At 46.1% G+C, this 19,351-nt stretch overlaps 1 protein-coding gene across 1 annotated transcript in view; it reads left to right on the plus strand.

Annotated features, from left to right (window-relative positions):
* PLPP3 (phospholipid phosphatase 3) overlaps positions 1-19,351 on the plus strand; it is a 43,029-nt gene that overhangs the window by 17,250 nt on the left and 6,428 nt on the right. Inside the window, exons 2-4 of the mRNA XM_085067501.1 lie at positions 6,823-6,980; positions 11,587-11,870; positions 12,853-12,910. Of these exons, the coding sequence (XP_084923627.1) occupies positions 6,823-6,980; positions 11,587-11,870; positions 12,853-12,910 (500 nt within the window). The remainder of the gene's footprint in view (positions 1-6,822; positions 6,981-11,586; positions 11,871-12,852; positions 12,911-19,351) is intronic.

Genomic DNA, 19,351 nt, shown 5'->3' on the forward strand with positions numbered 1-19,351 from the left:
ATATTGTGGCTTGGATAAGACCTTTTGTTCTTATTAGTGCATTCTTAGGTATTGAAAATAAATGTGCACTTTAATATAAAGGTTTTTTAATGCATCAGCTCACGCCAAACTCCCATGAGGAACAACTTAACACTCTTTGTCGAATTCCCTTCTCTTTCTTCCTTTGTATGTAGTCCTTACCTTTGAAAATAGGTGACAGGTACTCACTAAAAGCACTTTTTCTCCGTGAACAAACCAGTGGCAGCATTCCTGTTCATCTGGAGCTCCTGGAGCATGGGGTTGGCACGGTGTGCTCCAGCCACAGGAGGAAGTGTTTCTACTCTTGGTTTCAAATCCAGAGGAATTTGCAGTGCATGACGATAATTTGGCTTTTGGCTTAAAGTATCTGTGACCAAGAACCTTTTTATGATAATATTCTCGCAGGATAGTTGGGTCGATAAACATCCTCCAGGTTGCACAGGGGGTTATTAACCACAAAGGATGAGAATCATCATGGAATGGTTAGGGTTAGAAATGATCTTAAAGCTTGTCTTGTTCCAACCTCCTGCCATGGGCAGGGACAATTCCATTATCCCAGGTTGCTCAATGTCCCATCCAACCTGGCCTTGGACAGCTCCTGGGATGGGTTTGGGCAGCAGGTAGAGACATCTGTCATTTCTGACACCCCCTTTGGTTCCTTTTAAAGGCACTTCTCAAATACCTCTGCAGCTTGGGGTCATCAGTGTTATTAGGTTGTCCAAACAGAAAATAGATATATTTGGCTTCTTGTTTGCTGTTGCTCTAGAAGGCATGAGAAGATGTTTTGCCCGGTGTTCCTGATTAACCAGTTCTTATTAAAAACAAACAAACAAAACCCAAAAAAGTAAGTACCCAGAAAACATCATCAAGGTCAAAATGAACCTGTGTCTGCCCACTAGGCAGTGTGTTAGATTCTGTAGCATCTGGTGGACCTAACATGGTGAGGTTTGCTGTAAAGTTCCCATGATTTGGCTGAAAAATAATAATAATAAAGTGGATAAAAATGTCACCCACTTGATAGGAAGGACACCAGACAGATTAACATAGATGGAGCAAATACTCATGGAAGTTACATGGAAGAACCTACAGCAAGTAGAATTTTTTTTTTTTTTGGTGGAAATCAACACATGGTATCCTAAAACTTTTCCAAACAGGTCAAATCAGAGAAATGCAATATACACTGATCCTTGTTTATAGGTTCTTTAGCTCTCTACAGCAGGTACCTGTTTTACCATAAAGTCTAGGGTTTGTTTGTGTGGAGAATTTTCTCTCCTCATGTGTCGGTGTAGCTGAGAGTAGTGGAGCTGTAATAGAGTTGAATGGGAATCTGTTTTGCAAACAAAGATATTAGATGTGTTTCCAAAATACAAGCAGATGCACAGATCAGTGTGCTGGACTGCTGGAATCCAGGTGAAGAACAATTAACACTGTGCAGGTAATAAAATAGCACAGCTGGTGCATAGCACAGTTGTCTCCTTGTAAAAGGATGAATATATGGTCCTCAAGTATCCAGATTCAGTCAAAAAACGCTGGGATGAAGGCACATCACTGCTTTCAAGGTCTTTAAAAATCCCAACATAATGGCTCAATCCAGCCTGCAGTAGGATCCTTATTTTGGCTCACACTGGTCTGTGGATCTGCTCCCTTGAGATTATTTTTTTAGCTGGCCAGGCTCCTACCATTCCTTCAGATACACCCAGTGCTGGTGCAAAGCTGGGCTCTGCTTTGACTGACAGCACATACCTGGTATGGCAGAAATGTGGAAATACTTCTATTCTTTGGGTTATTAAATTTTATTTATATATATATAAATATATACATGTACAATATAAGCTGGCTTCAAGAGTTGCTCACTCTTGCAGCAGTTGCCAAGGCTGGCCTTGCAGTGCTGCAATTCTTCTTTGAAAGTTTTGGGAAGCCAACTTTTAAAACCCCAATAAAAGCTTACCGTAGGCTAATCTGGTTTATATGCATTTTTAAATATGTACAAATACTCTAAACCAAATAAGATTTATATGTACCCAAGATCAGCCACTAAGTACTTCAAATAGAAAGCCTGTCTCTTGTAGGTACCCAAATATTTACAGAGCTGGGACTTGAGTGAGGAATTAGATACCCCACTCAGCCCTGCCAAATTAATTAATGGTCTTTTTCACTTATTTAGGTAGATGTCTAATCTACTGAAACCCTAAGAACACCCAGGGCCTGGACAGTGGCAGAAAAGCATCATGGAATATTTCTTAGAAATTACCATTGCTTTGTTGGAGTAGCCAGCAACATCCCACTGACCTTCAGGGTTGAAAGAATAAAGATGTAATTGAAAAAAAACCCTGAACTCCATCAAAACCAGACATTTAAAAAGAAAAAGGTGGTGATGATGTTTAATTTGGTGCAAAGGTGAAGGCTGGGCTGGGAAGATGAGAGTGGCATGGGTGGGTCACTGCACGAATGCCTCTTGCCTTCTGCTCCCTCCGCTTTTTGATGAGTGGCCAATGAAAGCTTATCCCCTTTTTAATTTTTTTTTGCCCTATTAAATCTGCACAAGTGTTACCTTTTCAAAGACTCTGAGATTCAAAGTGCTGTACCCAACACAGAGCCCTTTTTTTCTCCTGCCTTTGATTTTTATGCACATTTCAAGCTGGTCAGAGAGTACACGGGGGTTTTGTTTAGGCTTGGTGGTGGGGTTTTAGCTTTCATGCTGCCAGCCTTCCCAGATTATTGCCTCTTAACTGCCTCTTAATAAAGGCACTGACCAGAGAAAGGAATACTTTTTCCTTGGTGCTAGATTTCCAAACTGGATTGGCTTTATTAAATGGAAAGACAAATAAATTTAAACCCTGCTCTGAAATACCTTAGCGCAGGACACCAGCAGTTAGAGGTCACCGAGTCACTTGGACTTCCTCCCAACAAAAGCAACATCATTTTTCAATGTCCAGCCCCACAGCATCCCGCAGTGCCTCACACAATTCCTCAGTGTCCACACCTGCTCTGTGCTGCTCAGAGCAGGGCTGAGCCCGTTTGGATGGGGCAAGAGCAGTCCTCGAGAGATTTCCATTATGCTCATGGTTTGGAGCTGTGTTTGATCTCCTACAGCATAGCTGGATGAAAGGTTGTGGTTGGGATTTCCTTGTTCTGTTATTAAAGGAAAAAAATCCCCATTGTGCAAGATAAAAAAAAACTTTCCTTCACTTTGTGAAGGATGTTACAGTTCAGGAGGTAATTTCAGCTCCTTGTCCTTACCTTCTTTGCATTGGAAGAAGCAGATCCCTTTGTTTGATGCTGTAGTTTCCTGTGAGATGGGGATAGCAGCTCTTCCCTGGTTGCACAGGTCCATTTGGATGTGCCAGTGTTGTCTCCACGCTTTAGGACATGATCCACAGGCTGCTGTGTCATTTCTCAGCATGGAGATACCAATATCAAGAGGATGTGAGGCTCTTCTGCAGTGTTCCCAAAGATTTTACCATCGGTCTGCACACATAGGGGAATTGTAGCCACAGAGAATGACCAGATAGGATCATTTTTGGAGAAGAGTGTCCATTCCCAAAATCAGTGTAATATTTTGCCTGCCCTGTACATCTGTAATTTACTTCAGTGAAAGTCACTGTTTTCTGAAATTAACCTCTTGTATCCTCAACAGTTTAGTATCCTGTGTAGGGATGGGAAGTGGTGGAGGCTGAAGACTTAACAGCTTTATAGGGTTTGGCTGTTGAATCTGCAGATCCAAGTCACTGCAGCCAGGGCTGCACAATCTGAATTCCCAATTAAAATGATGAGTCAGAGAGGCAGACTAGGGCAGGAGAGGTGATGAGACCAGATGTTCCATCCTCCCAGTACAGCCTTACACTACTTGCCTTCCACTTCCAAGGTGTGTGGGCTGTAAGCCCCGCTTCTGGATCCTTTTGCCTCAGGCAGATCTCCTGGTGGGAATAATGTCTCTGTGGTGTTTTGCTGAGGGATCCCAAAGGTATCTCTCTCTGCATTTAATTTTCTGTCTTCTTCCAGACTTCCCTCTGTAGTGTTTTTTCTGCAAAGCCCATGCTCTGGCAGCCTTTTGGCACCACTATAGGTCTCTCTGTGCTGGAATCCCCTTTCCAAAAAAAATGTGGGTGGTGACCCTTTGAAAACCTGTCCTCCAAGAAATAACCTCGTGGAAGTAGAGCCATCTTGAGCACAGTTTACAGTTTGCCATGGGCTGGGGTCTTCCATTCCTTGAGTGAAAGAGCAGCCTCTCACCCAACCCTCAAAATCAAGGGCATGTTATGTCTTCTAAGTAATATTCATTCAGTTAGAGGGAGTGTGTTTATGTTTCTCATGTTAAAAAAAGGGGAAGGGAAAAAAAAAAGAAGGGAATCTGAGGTTAGTGTTTTGCTGGAAAAATATCAAGACTTGATTGGCAATATCCCACTAAACCACAAGTTTGTAGGAGAGAAAACAAACCCATTGGATTTTCCAAACTATGCCTATGTGCTTTATGAAAATGTGTCCCATATAGGTCACTTATGCTCTTATTATAGCTGTGGCAAGTGTACATATAATTGAAACACGGAAATACTACCCCATGCTGCTCAATGAATGAAGGGGGAAACAAATCTTTATTATTCCTGGGTTCACAGAATATATAGGAACGCTATTGTCTTTTTTAATTCTTTTTTTTTTTTTTCTTCAGGGCCGGTTTTAGCTTTCAGATGTATTTTATTGTCTGTGGGAACATGTGTTTTACAGACCTGTCATGTGAAAGCCATTAACAAGAGGAACTGAAGGAATAACAATGAGCCACGTAACCGTGGTGTGTCTACTCCCCGAGTTCAACCCCGCGCCGCCGCGTGAAACCGAATCGCGCCCGGCGATGTTAGCTCTTCTCCCCCTGCCATTTCTCGTTGGGAAACCTAAGGATTTTTTAAGTGGCCTATTAAAATGGGATTGCTGGCATCACAGGCAGGCTTTTGGGGCCAAGCTGGCTAGGCATCAGAACGGTTAAATCGTGGAATGAGGATCAACTGGATTCACACGAGATGTCCGATTTTATTTACCAAATCTGAGCTGGGCGGGCAGTTCTGAAACTGTTCCTCGCTGCTTCACACATGTGGTGGAAACTGTCCCGCCTTGCCAAGCAGCTCGGGGCCCAGAACTCGCAATTAACCCATTTCCAGGGTTTTTAGAGAGTCCAGAGCGCTGGCCTTGACCACTATTAGGTACCTGAAAAGCTTCACGTCCGTGTGGTTGTCCCTGCTCAAAGGCGATGGAGTTTTTCCTTAAGACTGACAAAACCCTGTAGTAATCCTGGGTTAGGCAAACCCATTAACATATAGGAAAAGGAGCCAAAGTGGATTGCGCAAAGTGAAATCCAGAGAGTGGTTCGTGTGGAGAACATGGGGAACATTATTTTGATGGCACTTTTTAACAACCTGGATGGTGCCCTTGCTAATCACATCTAGCAGATGGTGTTCAGTACAGCTCTGGGTCAGACCCAAGAGCGCTTAATTTTTTATTTATTATTTTTATTCATTTTAGAAGGAAAAACTCTCTGATGTCTTTGACTTCTAGCTGTGTAAACAAACCCACAGATACTTAAGCAAGTTAGTGGTCGACAAGTATTCCCTAATGCTTTCTGGAGGATCTGGGTGTGAGACCTGTTGTCTTGGCCCAAGGACAGCTGGAACCACTGAGCATTTGTTTTTCCCCTTACCTGGGTTTCGCTCTGCAAGTGGGAGGAGGGTTTCCTGTACCCTGTGGTTTGTGATTTACTCTGAACATGGGTTTCAGGGAATTTGGGGCTTGGTTTTGTGGGGATGTAGTGCTCCTCTCAGTGATGGGCTTAACAGCAAAGATGGATGGGGAAACTGAGGCAAAGGGAAGGAGGACGCCCTGCCCAAGGTGACATTGTGGCTGGGAAACACCCTTCCAGGTTTGAGGCAGTGCTGTATTTCTCTGAAAAACCTATAAAAACACGGGGTTACGGACATGCCACAATTTCCAAATGTTCTTCCATACCGTGTGTCCTGACCCATGTTCTTGAGCAGATCTGCTCCATGCCTGGTGCAAAGATCCAGCCAAGCTTTGCAGACCCCAGAATCCTGCCCGAGAAGGTTTACAGATAGTATTTACACCCCAGATTTCATGTGGCTTTATGGGTTGAAGGTGAACAGACTCTGATGGGAGCTCTTTAGCTCTTGTGGATGGACTGGTCCTTGCATGGATGGGTGTCCCACAGCTGCTCAAAGCATGTGGTTGTTGCATTACTAGGTACAAACACTCTCAGAAAACTGTCAATACTCCCTGTAAATGTAGAGAGGAATGAGCCAAGGAAGGCCTCAAAGGCAGAAAAGTGATGGGGATGGAGAGTAGCTGGGCTGGCCAGGTAGGAGAGAAGCCCTGCAGATACTCGATCCTGCCGTGTTTGTTTGCACAGCTCTGGGCTGCTCTGCCCAGGGCGCTCGGAAGAGCATCGGGCTCTCCCCGGAGAAAAGTGCCAGATTGGTTTTCATGGCCTTTTGCAGAGGGATTGCTCCAGGGCTCTGTTCCTGTAAGTTAATATTTGCAACGCACAGGGCTTAACTGGAACCAGGCTGCGCAGACATCTGATAACCATAACAGAGGAGATGCTTTTTCCCTGCAAGACCAGCCTGGAAAAACAAATCCCAATGCTATTCCCTTTGGAAAGCTAGCGATAGGGAAAGAAAAGCACCAGGAACGGTGATGCATGGTTTGCAAGGAGATTCTTAGTTGATTCTTGGGGGTTTTTTGAGCTGCTTGTGTTTACCTGCATTGCTGACGGGTTTGGTTGTTGTGTTCCTTTCTTTGTAGCCGGGTTGCCTTTCCTCATCATCGAGACAAGCACAATCCAACCCTACCAGAGGGGCTTCTACTGCGACGACGACAGCATCAGGTACCCGCAGAAGAACGTGGAGACCATCAACGACGCGGTGCTGTGTGCTGCGGGCATCCTCATCGCCATCCTCGCGGTGAGTCCCACCTCCAGAACCTCCTCCTCCGTCCCGGGAAGGATTTTTGGCACCTCTTTGTCTTGCTAATGTGGCCACGCTATCTACCCGGCGCGCATCTCCTCTGCGATTGTTTGACTTTTTGTTAAGCGTGGAGTAGCAAACATTTACAAATGAAAGCTTGTAATGAGAGGAATGAGATTAGTCCTGAAGCCTGTAAACAGGTCCAAAGCTGTTTGGGCAAGTCTGTGAGTTTCTCAAGAACTTTTTCACCTTCCAGTAGGAGTTCAGAGTAGAGGCAAAAACACTTGAGTGTCAGTAAGGACTTGGCATGGTTTGTCCCTATTCAAATAACTCTTGGTATTTGCCTATTTTATAAGGTTTAAAAAACAAAGAAAGGATACATCTTTTCAGCTAACCAGTGCCTGGAAAATTTAACAGGTTAGTATTAGGTTTTTAAGAGATTGCATATTACAGCCGTTTTTAAAAGACAATTAAAACCTTCCATGGGGAGCATATTCCCAGAGTCCTCACTGTAAAAAGCAGTCAATGCCCCACCTTCCCAATGCCTCTTCATTTTCCTTTTCCTGCCAGTTTTTCTAGAGCTGTGCTAGGAAACGATTGCATGGCAAGACCTTTATTAATCAGCCAAAAATCTGAACTCAGCCCATGAGTTGAGCCTCCTTATGCCAGCGTGTGCCTGGTCTGGGACAGAAGACAAGAGCTGTCTCCTGTTGCTTAAACACTTCCAGCTAAGATGGAATTCCCCTGTGAAAAATATCTACATTTTCCTTCTCACCTGCTGCTGGAACAGCTCAGGTGCTTTCCCAGAGATGTCACCTTCCTCTTGCTCCTTCAGCTGGGAGGGATGGAGATGGAGAGGTCAGGAGCACTTGTTCATCTTTCATCTTTCCTCATAGGAGCAATGTCATGGGCAATAGATATTTTAGGATGTTTAGGGTATTTACAGGGCCTGCCTTGCTAACACCCCATCCTCAGCCTTGCTGCTTCATGATATGAATATCTCCATCATTTCCTCATCTCTCCATCACCCCCTGACCACATACACTCACTCAGCAAAGTAGGTCCCCAAAACTGCCCTGTCCCTCTGCCCCCTCCTTCCCCAAAACAAGCCCAAAAGGTGCCAGGCCCCCAATTCTATAAACATGGCAGAATTTCACCCTGCAGGTGAATGACCCCCGAGCTTGGAAAAGCTATAAAAATGAAATGAAAAAGCATCTCATTTTCGCATTACTGCCGGAGCTATCGGCACGCCAGCTCCATGCAGAGAGTGCTTCTGATCCCTAATGAGCCAGTGGCAAATACAGGAGTTGGAACAGAAACTGGAAACATAATCAGCTGCCTATGTGATCCATCAACTCTCTACCACGAAATAGCAGGTCAATTAAAAGAGAAAGAAAATCCCCGAAGAATTGGATGTTTCTGCCCTGGTTTCACTGTGCCCACAACAAATGTAACTTAATAAGGTAAATTCAAAAGCTCAGTTATTTGCTGTTGAGTGACAGAAATGGCTAACGAGGAACTGAAGCAACAGATTTCCTTGCTATGGCAGCCTGCATGGAAAATTCAAGTCAGCCTGACCTCTTTTTTCAGATGTAACCCAGATACCAGAATTACTGTAGCATAATAGGAATTCCTTCCAAATCCACAAAGCACTGACTGCGCTCCTTTCGCTCACATCGTTTGCCTTTGGAAGGCACGGCAGTGGTTATGAGGACTTCCAGGGAGCTAGAGCTGGCTTTTGGGATGCAGCAGCCAAAATTTCACGCCCTCGCTTTACGTGGCGTCACACGCAGCCTAGCCTGGGGTAAAAAGGTCCAGGTCATGTTTTAAGTGGCTTGAGGACACCCAGGGAGTTTGTTAAGTAAACGGCAGAGGTGAGACCTTTGCTTCCATCAGGATGGGAGAGGATAGGCGTTTGGTTTTAATATCTGTGTATTTACTGACTTCAGGCAAACTTCCATGCAGATGACACTGGAGAGGCTCGTGCCCCTGGGCTGTGCACTCTCACATCTCTGCTGACTGCTCTCCATGCTGCAAGGTGGTGGATTGGATGTTGGTGGTCCCTTGGATGGCCAGGGGAAGGTGACATTCCTCTTCCTGAGCCTCACATGAGTACTACTGCTGTGGTCCCATGTCCCCACACCTCATAGGTCTTGAAAGGCTATGAAAAATTCCAAATAAAATTAATTTCCTAGTTGATCTAAGTTACACAGCTGGATTAACTGGTTGGTTTACAGTTGAAGGTGATATGCTGCAATGTGATTAGCACAGAGAAGGTTACACCAAAAGCAAGTGGCTAAAAAAGCTCCGAAAGTAATTACAGACTAATTGGATTGTTGGTGATACCTTATAATAACAATAAAATGGGCTTGACAACTCCAAGTCTGCAAGTCTGCAAAAAGCATTCACAGCCAGAAAAGTTAGATATTGGCTTCTTTCTAGTGATCATCTTTTTTAACTAAGTGTGACAGTCCCTGGGAATTGTGCCCATCACCTGGGAATGGCACATGTCCCGTGTGGATGGCTCGCCAGGAGTGCAAGGCATGAGAAGGGCTTGATATCTTTAAAACTTGTTTTCTTTTCAGGATGTCCTTCCAGTCCACGCACATCTGTGCTGCATTAGTTTTTCACCCTCCTGCTTTATCTGGGACAGCACTGCCAAAAAAACAAGTTTACCCAATTTTTAGCTTCTCATTAAGTTGATCCATGGCTTTCACTAACTGGGGAGGGTTCCTGGGTACCCAGCAGCATTTTAGTGAGGGAATGAAGGCTCCAATTTACAATCTGCTACATGTGTGCAATTACCCAGACCACCAACGGTGAGAGAAAAATATTAATCCCCAGACTTTTGTTGGTCCCTGTTTAAAACGGTCACAGGCCTTTCCCAGGCCAAGAGCCTCAGGTTTGTGTGGATCTGTTTGTGAGTGCAGTAATGGCACATCTGCCAGTATCACATATCATCCTTAATTTGTCCGGTTTTCTCTCTGTGAAAGCCATGAGTTTTGAGCCTCAGAGCTCCTGTTTGGATGAATATAGGCTTTTGGGAGTGGAGCTGATGCAGGGACATCTGTGCCCATCCAGGACAACCTCCCCCTGAAAGCCTCATGCCAGATTTCCTGGCTGGCAGCTTGTGCTGCAAAGTGGTCCAAAATGGAGATAAACCATGGTCTTTGGAGACTGTGAGGATTACAATGATGCTGAAGCCAGTTAGCTGCAGCTCCCTAAACAAGTCTTGGTCACGACCACATTTCCAGGAGTAAATCTCAGCTGTGACATGTAAACCCCAAATGATGGTGCAGCCACTCAGAGCATTTCTGTGCATGGTAGCAGAGCCTGATCTAGCTTGGCATTTATTTTCTGTTATTACAGTTGTATCTCTCTTTGATAAAGCCTGCTTAGCTGCAATTTCAGCTGCCTTAGGTCAACCTTTGTTTTTTCAAGCCCTGGTACGAGTGAGTTCAAACAATGATACAGCTTCAACTCTTCTTAGTCTAATTGCCATACTTTTCCACTTTATTAGTTTCCAAAGGTTGTGCCAAGCTTTTAAAAAAGGTAGGCAGGGGAGCCTCGTCTCCTGCTTATGGCTGGCAGGCTGCCATGCTGGGAGGAATATTGCTGGCTGCTCCAGAAGGGGATTAACATGAAGGCATTTTTCCTGACAGTTAATTTTACATATCACAGTCCCTGTGACTACAGAGAGGCAGGGACAAGGGGGCATCCAAAAAAAAAAAAAAACCTCCCTCGATTTATTACTTAGGTATAAAAACATTTAGAGTAATGAATGAAATCCTAAAGCTGTAAATCTGGAGTTTAAAACCAAGGTGTGTAGCGTGACGGAGAACAATTTAAGCCTTTGGCTCTTTGGGAGAGGTGAGACATTTGGACTTCATTTCACAGCCTGATTTTCATTAACCTGCCTTTTAAGAGTCATGAATGTGAGAAGTTGGGTCCTCTGTTCCCTGACAGTGATTTATGGTGATATTGTCAAACCTCAGCACCCCTGACACAAGAAAAACATAATCTGCTGCCATGTGATGGCAAGACTCCTTGAAATGCCCCAGAATAGCTGGGCTTTGTGGAGGCTTTCAGAGCTCTGAATTGGGCCTGGTGGCAGCAAGTTTTGGGCAAGAATCTGAAAAATTTGAGGCTTTCTGGTTGTTCCCCTGTTGTGTTAATGATTTTAAGAGAGGAAGATAAGCAGGCTATGCGTTTATTTTCCTCCAAAATCAGTTTGATAAGAGGGTAGTGGGTCTGGCCTCTCCTTCCCAACACACACTGCATTTTTGTCTGGTTTATGTCAATTTTCTTTTCCCACTGTGCTGGGGTGTTATTTCACTTTTGCAAAGATATGCCAACGTGCTAACCCAAAATCTACCCTTTTTTATTTGTTTATTGGATTTTTCCATAAACAACGTTCCAAGCATTGGGAGGGAAGAGCAAGAGGATGCAGAAACTCTGGGCTATGGTTTCTCCATCCTCACTACAGAAGCAGATTACCAGTTTGAGACCTCAGAGCTACCTTCAGCCCTACATTTAGTCCCACCCCTGGTTTTGCAGAGCATTTTTCCCACTCCCTAACCTCTCTGCTGTTCTTCCCTCACAGATTATAACGGGAGAGCTCTACCGCATCCACTACCTGAAGGAGAAATCCCGCTCCTTTATCCAGAACCCCTACGTGGCAGCTCTGTACAAGCAAGTGGGCTGCTTTGTTTTCGGCTGTGCCATCAGCCAGTCCTTCACAGACATTGCCAAAGTGTCCGTCGGGCGCTTGAGGCCACATTTCCTGGCCGTTTGTGACTTGGATTTCTCCACCATCAACTGCGCCAAGGGAGTTTACATCCAGAACTACACCTGCAGGGGAAGTGACAGCAGGGTGCAGGAGGCCAGGTGAGAGCTCGTGGCACCAAAGCCATGGGTTGCTGCTGCTGAATGTGTTTTGGGTTACTCTGTCAGCAATAGAGGGTTCAAATCTGAAATTGGGAGTGGGGTTAGATTGGATATTAGGATGAAATTCTTCATTCAGAGGGTGGTGAGGCATTGGAAGAGATTGCCCCTGTGGCTGCCCCTAGATCCCTGGAAGTGTCCAAGGCCAGGCTGGATGATGATCTAAACAACCTGGGATAGTGGAAGCTGTCCCTACCCATAGCAGGGAGGTGGAGCAAGATGGTCTTTGATGTCCCTTCCAGCACAAGCCATTCAAGGATTCTGTGAAATTCTGCTTTTTCTGCAAAGGCTGTAAATCCATTTTCCAATGACCAGCAGTTTCCCTTGGGAAATGTGGCACTCAGCTGAATAACATTTCTTTTCCTTTCTCTTTACTCCTACACCATTGTTTTCCTGAGCTGCTGCTCTGTGTGGGAATTCACCCCCAGAGCTGAGCTCATGGTGAGCAGCCCGAGCTGTTCTGTGTGGTGGAGCAGAGCTTCTTCTCAGGAAAAGCTCCACCACTCAGGCAGGGCTGATTTGATTCCTGTCAAATCCATCAGATGCCAAATTTTGACTTTTCCAGAGGCACATTCCTCATGCTGCAGTTAAGCAACTGGAGAAGTTGCTCTCTTCTCATTTCTTTAGGGTTTCCCGGTTATTTGAGGCGAGAGGATGAGTTATGGGGTTGTCCTGGAAATAACTGCTGTCCCATGAGTAGGCCAGGAAGGGACAAACAATGCAAGCATCCTGTCCATCCGTTCCCTTTCTGCCTCACCAGCAAGCAGGGTGGATAACAGGGGTTTTATAACCCAGAGAACTGGGGCTTGTGGGTCCCTCTGGTCTGGCAGCCTCACATGCCACAGGCAAGTCACCATATTGTAGGGAAAAATCATAATATTGAGGATTATACTGGCTGGTTCTGAGCACCTGCTTTGTTTTGCAGGAAATCCTTCTTCTCCGGGCACGCGTCCTTCTCCCTGTACACCATGCTGTATTTGGTGGTAAGTGACCTCAGTGAGCTCATTGATGCCCTGTCCCCCTATCCCCTGTCCCACATTCCATAGCAGAAATGGCAGGATGACCATTGGATGTGGAAAGTTGGTCGGAAAAAAGGGTCTGAGCTGGTGATGGGAAGATTCATCTTCAGCCTCTGTGGTGTTATTTAGGGTGGAGACTCCTGGGGTGACAGCTGAGCTGTGCAGCTTTGGGATGGAGCCAAGGCTGCAATTAAATCCAAATCCTACTAAATTTGTGGACGACCTGTGTAATTTTGTTCACCCCACGCTGTGGTTTCCCACTGAGGAGAGTTTGGGGCGAGCCAGGATGGTTCAGGGATGGAGGAGGAGGAGGATGTGCTGCCGTGGCCATGTCAGGAGGTGATGCCTGGTTCTGAAATGTGCCAGAGGAGCAGGTGGAGCAGCCTCTGCCCGCCTGGTTCCGGAGGGGAGGGCTGGGGCTTGTTTTCCTTTGTCAGTGAGGAATGGCTCTGCCCTTCCTGCTGCAGGGCTGGGGCCGGGGTGGCTGCCAAGGTGCTTCCTGCCGGGACTGCGGGAGGCAGCGCTGCCCACACGGGCTGGACACACACACACAGCCTTCCAGGGGGGCTGCAGAGGGGTTTGTGTCTGGTTTGCCTTTTTGGACAATTATTTATTTAGTAAAAAAATCAAGTTGTGTGTTGGTTTTTAAGATTTGTTCTCCTCCTCCATCCCCAGTAATCTTGGACCAGCAAGTGAAGGAACAGCACTGATAAAAACATGAAACATAAGCTTTTATCTATGAGCAGTGCTCCCCCCATCCCTCACCCTCTGGAAAGATAAGTGACCACTGCTCCCTCCTGCCTTTTCAGCCTTGGATCCCCCTCCCTGTGAGCAACTTCTCTAATTGAATCACTGAGCTTTCCAGGCAGTTGTGGGCAGCATATTAAAGTCTTTCTTTGTTTTCCCTCTTATTTTGTTCTTGGAAAACTTTTGAATTTCTTCAGCAAACGTTTTGGCCGTTTCCTCCCAGCCGTATTACAATGAAAAGCTGCCTTGGTGATGCTTCACAGGAGGCTCAGCCCATCGTAAAACTTTCTGACCTGAGTTTGGAAGCCATCGCTCACACAGGCAGTTATTTATTCCTGTGGGCAGTCAGATAAGTCAGTCCTGAGATGATTTCCAGCCCAGCATCTGGGAACAGCAAGGACTGCCAGTCCCTATTAAGTTGGTGATGGTTTCTCTGCCAAGGCTTGACCCATTTTCTGCAGGGTGCTGGGCAAACTTTCTGTTTTCACGTGTTTTTCTGAAAATCCAGTGCTTTTGAGGCAGGTGAGAAACAAATGAGAGTACAGTTTTGGGGTGACAGAGACCCTAAAACTGCAGAATGCATTCCAAATTCTCGTAGGATTCATGGAAAACCTGCATGGCTCATTTTCCAGTGCTGTTTTGCACCAATGCCTGCTGTGTGATGTTTTTAGCTTTGAAACAGGTTTTAGAAGTGGTGTTCAGCTCCTTCATGATGCTTTGGAGCACAGAGGTGCCTCTGGTTTCTCTTTGCTGCCTTCCCTGTCCCCATATAGGAACACTTGAGCTGTCAGCACTCAGGAGCTTGTGCCCCACACCCCCTGATCTGGGACAACAGGCTGCTCCACTTATCCCTCTCTATGGAGGGGCCAATCCCTTTAAAATTATTTTATTTTTAATCTCTAACTCATCCCAAAACTGTGATGAGGCTGGTAGCAGGCTCTGTCTCACCAGCTGTCCAGTTGCCTTGTGCCTTAAGAAGTCAGGAAAAATTGCATCAAGTATTTGGGGATAAATTGAAGGGAGAAAAAGGCAACTTGAGACAAGTCAGGTGAGGAAACGATGGTCTTAAGGCTCTCTTCCACCTAAATGATTCTGATTCCAGCTTGTCTGCCAGCACCCTGCTCTCCAGCACTCCAGCTCCCTGGTCATTGCCAGAGCCTGACAGGGAAATCTCACAGGAAAAAGTAGGCAGAAAATCTGACACATTTAAGAGGCTGATAATATCAAGAAATAATTACAAGAAAAAAAAAAGATTATGTTAAAACAGAGGGATTTTATTTAATGCAAGATAAACCCCACTGTCTCAGTGAATGAGCTGGGGTTTTGAAGGGCTGGTTAGAAATGTGGCATCCACCACAGCAGTGCCTGCAGGAGGTGGGATTGATGGATTTAATCAGGGAATCATTGCAATCAAAGGGATGCTGCCCTGTTCCTGAGAAGTGAGGGCTGTGCTGCAGCAGGTTGCTGCCTACACTTTGGATACCAGCAGTGTGCCAGGAGCTCCTGCAGAGCAGGGTATCTGTGGGGCTGAGCGTGTCCTGCACAGCTCTGGCACATCAGCCATGTCCCAAGCGTGTTCCTGGTTGAACAATACTTCATATTTCAAGGATAAGTCACTTCCCGCCTTTCCTGGCTCTCCCTGGCTTCACTCTCGGAGCCCATTCTGAATTAAAATGTTTTCAAGTTTGCTTCACCTGGTGGAGGCGGCTGCCAGAAAATTCCAGTCAGTCTATTAAAAGATCCATGGATTCCCACACATCCCACAGGGCTTCTCCTGCAGTATGGGGCTGGATTTGTCCAGGTATTTGGTGGGCAGTGGATGTGTGACCACAGCTTTCCTTGACACAGTAGCAAAGCCCTGTGCTATCCATTTCCCAGTAGGAAAACTCTGACAGATGCCAAGTCCTGGAGGGCTTTGAGAGAAAAGTCCCAGGGAAAGGCACTTGCAACACAGTAAAATCCCCTGGGATTTAGTTCTAAATGCTGAGACTTCAGGGCTAAGTTTCTCGCAGCCTTCTTGTCACCAGGAATACTCAATTAACATCAGGCTTTTGTATGAAAAAATTTAAAAGGGGAATTACTCTTGGGTAATCCTCTTTGTCTTAATTTTCCTTGCTTTGTTACTCCTTGGCTGGGTGAGCTGTAATACATATTTATAGCAGGCTGAGGAAAGAGGAGGTATGGAACAACTTATTCCACGCAGCTTTCTGGAGCTGACCCACACCTCTTGGTTTTGTTTCTGTGGATGTGAGGGAATCTTTTCATGGAGCAGTGGATACTTTCTGCTCCCCTGCACCCATAATGCAGGGTTTTTTTCAGCATGAAGTTGCTTGAAATCACACAAAGGGTGCCAAAAAGTTAAATTTAAATATCAGAAAAACTGAATTAATATCCCTCAGCAATGTTGGCTGATTCTGGATAAAATGCAAGTAAGCCTTGTGTATTTAGTATGTGTCAGTGGGTGAGGCAGAAAAGATGAGGAGGGGTTGTGTTGTGTTCTACTGATGCAAATGGAAAATGAGAGCTGGTGCTGGATTTGTGAATTTTCTTCCTGGAGCTCCTTGCTAAAGGGTAGAGAAGGTCCCAATGTCCTGGTGCTGCTGAGCAGTGATGCACCCTTGTGAAGGAACCTTGGGGTGGCTGTGGACTTGGAGCTGAGTTTAGTGGTGACCTAAATAAGTGAATAAACTGAAATTACACCAGGGCTGAGGTGTGCATAGTCCTGATGGGGTGGGGAGTGCTGTGCACTCAGTAAGTCAGGGAAGAGGCAAACAGCACATGCTGAGAGGTCTTTGCCCATCTCCTGTCCTTCCCTTCAGCCAGCTTTGTGCTAAAAGCCAAATTCTGCATTCCCCATCCTCCAGCCAGGGCAATGTGTTACACTGGGTTTGGTTTGGGTTGGAGAGGATTTGGCCCTGCAGCACTTCGGGTACCACTCTGCTTGCAGATGGGGCTGGAGAAGGAGGTCACATCAGGTCAGACAGCCAGGAACAAGCCCAGCTGTTTCCCAGAAGGAAACTTTAGGTGTGACTAAGGGCCGTGGTTGATGGAGTCCAGCCCTGTGGCTGGGAGAGTGTGAATGGGATGGGATTTCTGGAGAGCAGAAAGCCCCGGGAGGCTGGAGGTGATGCTCTGAGCCTGTGTCCCCTGCCAGCTCCTCCTCGCTGTGCTCAGGGCTTGTGTGTGGTGTGGGATGTCCCCAGCAGCACTGTGGAAGTCCCCTGGCACAGGAAGAGTGATGTGATGTCCCTCAAGCCATCTGCTTTGTGGTAACTCAGCCTCTGCCAGGAGACAGCGGATGGGAACTCCAAATAACTCCCACTCTGTGTGATCCCATTTCATCCACCCTTGCTCCTGTTGGTGCTCCTGGTTTTTGCTGCCCTGTGATGATCTGTGGTGGAAATAACCCCAGTTGTGGTCTTGCTCTTCCACCCCCTCCTGGGAAGGGCTCCATTCCAGCTCCACATTCCCATCCAAATCTGTCAGTCTGGAGTAGGCAGCATTTCAGATTTGCTCCCAGGAGCAAAAAAAACCCAAAACAACAAAAACACCTTCATAAGCAGATTTTTAGATAAATTTCCAGGAACTTCCCATTTGTTGGTAATAGCACTAATTCCTGCTTTAGGGAAATTCTGATCCTTTCAGCCCCTAAATTCTGCTTTCACTTTTTGACCTTGTCTTATTAACTGGGTTTTTCTTTCATACTGAGGACAAAGTTTGGAGCACCCTGAGTCTTACCTTGAAAGTATTTAGGGGATCCTGGTGTTTAAAAGCAGCTCTTGTAATACTGCATTTTCGTAAAATGCCTGTGGAATATGAGGAGTGCTGTTGTCCTCTTTTTTGTCCTTGTGAATGGGGAATAAAGAGCATTTTTTTTCCATGGCCTTTATTGTGGCAGTAAAAGGAACTCAGCTGAGATCCTCCCACTGGTTTTGCAGTGTCTGTTCAGGTGGATTTTCCTCCTCCAAGAGATGCAGGTCTGGGTGTGAGTTGGGTATTGGGGGACTTGGCACAGCACACCCCATATGGTGCTTTTCACTCCTTTTCCAGGGCTAAAGATTGCACATGAGAAACACACTACATTTATTGTGTCTTCAAAGTCACTATTTGCTTTTTATTGTTAATTTTTAATTGGTACTTTGCACCCTCAGCTCTAGATGACCTGTTTAATCCAGGCTTGTGGGATGGAAAGGTTTGAGATGTCCAAACTGTGCAAAGGTGACAAATGTCAGATTAGCCAGCAGTAAATTTCCTTTTTAAGAGATTTGATGGGACAAAGATACAAGATTAAAATAAGACATCAGGTTTCAAGTCTTTCTGGTGGAACTGAGAGTGATGGTTTATAATACATAATATTTGGAGCTATTTTTGCTCTGCAGCAGCAGCAGCAGCTCACTAGAACCTGAGTTTTGCTCTGTCACCTAGGCTGAATTGAGGCTCTTGAACATGAAAATAAAATCATGGAATGGTTTGGGGTGGAAGGGACCTTAAAGATCACCTGTTTCCACCCCTCTGCCATGGGCAGGGACACCTTCCACTAGACCAGGTTGCTCAGAGTTCCATCCAGTCTGGCTTTGAACACTTCCAAGGATGGGATATCCAGAGCTGTATCCTGCCTGCACAGTTATGTTCCAGGGCAGAAGTTGGGTGCACAAAGACCATAGCAATGAAAATGATCATCACAAACTACAGAGAGCCAGCCCAGTGCTGGGCTGCATCGGTGTGGGTTTGCTGTGGGAGCTGAGACTCATCCTGTAGCTTTTCATGCACAAGTTTCCATGGTGTGGGGTGTGGGATGTGCTCCATGGGGATGTGGCTCTGTTCCCAGGCTCAGGCTGGTTTGCAGATATATTCCCCAGAATCACCATGTGCATTAGCCAGCACTGAGCTGTTTTGGTGCTGCTCTCTTCCATGTTAATTGGCTAACAATTTGGATAATTTGGAGCATCTGCTCCATTCAGATGATGTGATGTTTCATTTCTTCTGAAAAGCCTGGTGTGTGTTCTTTCCAGAAAGGGGTAAATGCAATGTTTATGCAACAGCCAAACATACTAAATTGGCCAAAATCATGCTTCCCCCTTATCAGCTTCCCAATTAGTTCTGCTTTTATAGGTAAATGGTGTCATTAAGCTATTTGTGGTTTCAGGGAACCCAGTGAGAGCTTCACTCCCTTTCACATCAAGGCAGTGCAAACTGCTCTGGGTGTGTAAAAGGGACCATAAATGGGGAGCAAACCCCTTTCCAGCCCTCTGATGTGGCAGATCCCCTTGAAGGACATTGGGTCTGACTCCAGTGTTCATTTAGGAACCAGGCAGAGTAGAGCTGCTGGGCCGATCCCACAGGCAGTGGGGCTGAGCTGAGGAGCTGAGCAGCATTTGCCACTCACTTTTCCACCTTTGAGCCTCTCTGCTCCCCAAGCCTGGAGGCTGCTGTGGCGTCCCTCCCTTCCCACAGCCTTCCTCCCTGCACTCATCCACGGGCAGCAGTTGCTGTTTTCCTGCCCTCTCTTCTCTCCCAGCTTCCCGTTTCCCACAGGAACGGAAATGGCCCGAGATAGTCACAGCAGGGCCACAATGTCTGCTTGACATCACCTCAGCCTCCTCTTTTTGGGCTGAGCCAGGGCTTTGCTTGTCATTCCCACCCAGGGAGGGAATTCCC

The sequence above is a fragment of the Lichenostomus cassidix genome, chromosome 8 (assembly GCF_008360975.1).
Source record: "Lichenostomus cassidix isolate B80296 chromosome 8, HeHo_3.0, whole genome shotgun sequence".
Taxonomy (NCBI): domain Eukaryota; kingdom Metazoa; phylum Chordata; class Aves; order Passeriformes; family Meliphagidae; genus Lichenostomus; species Lichenostomus cassidix.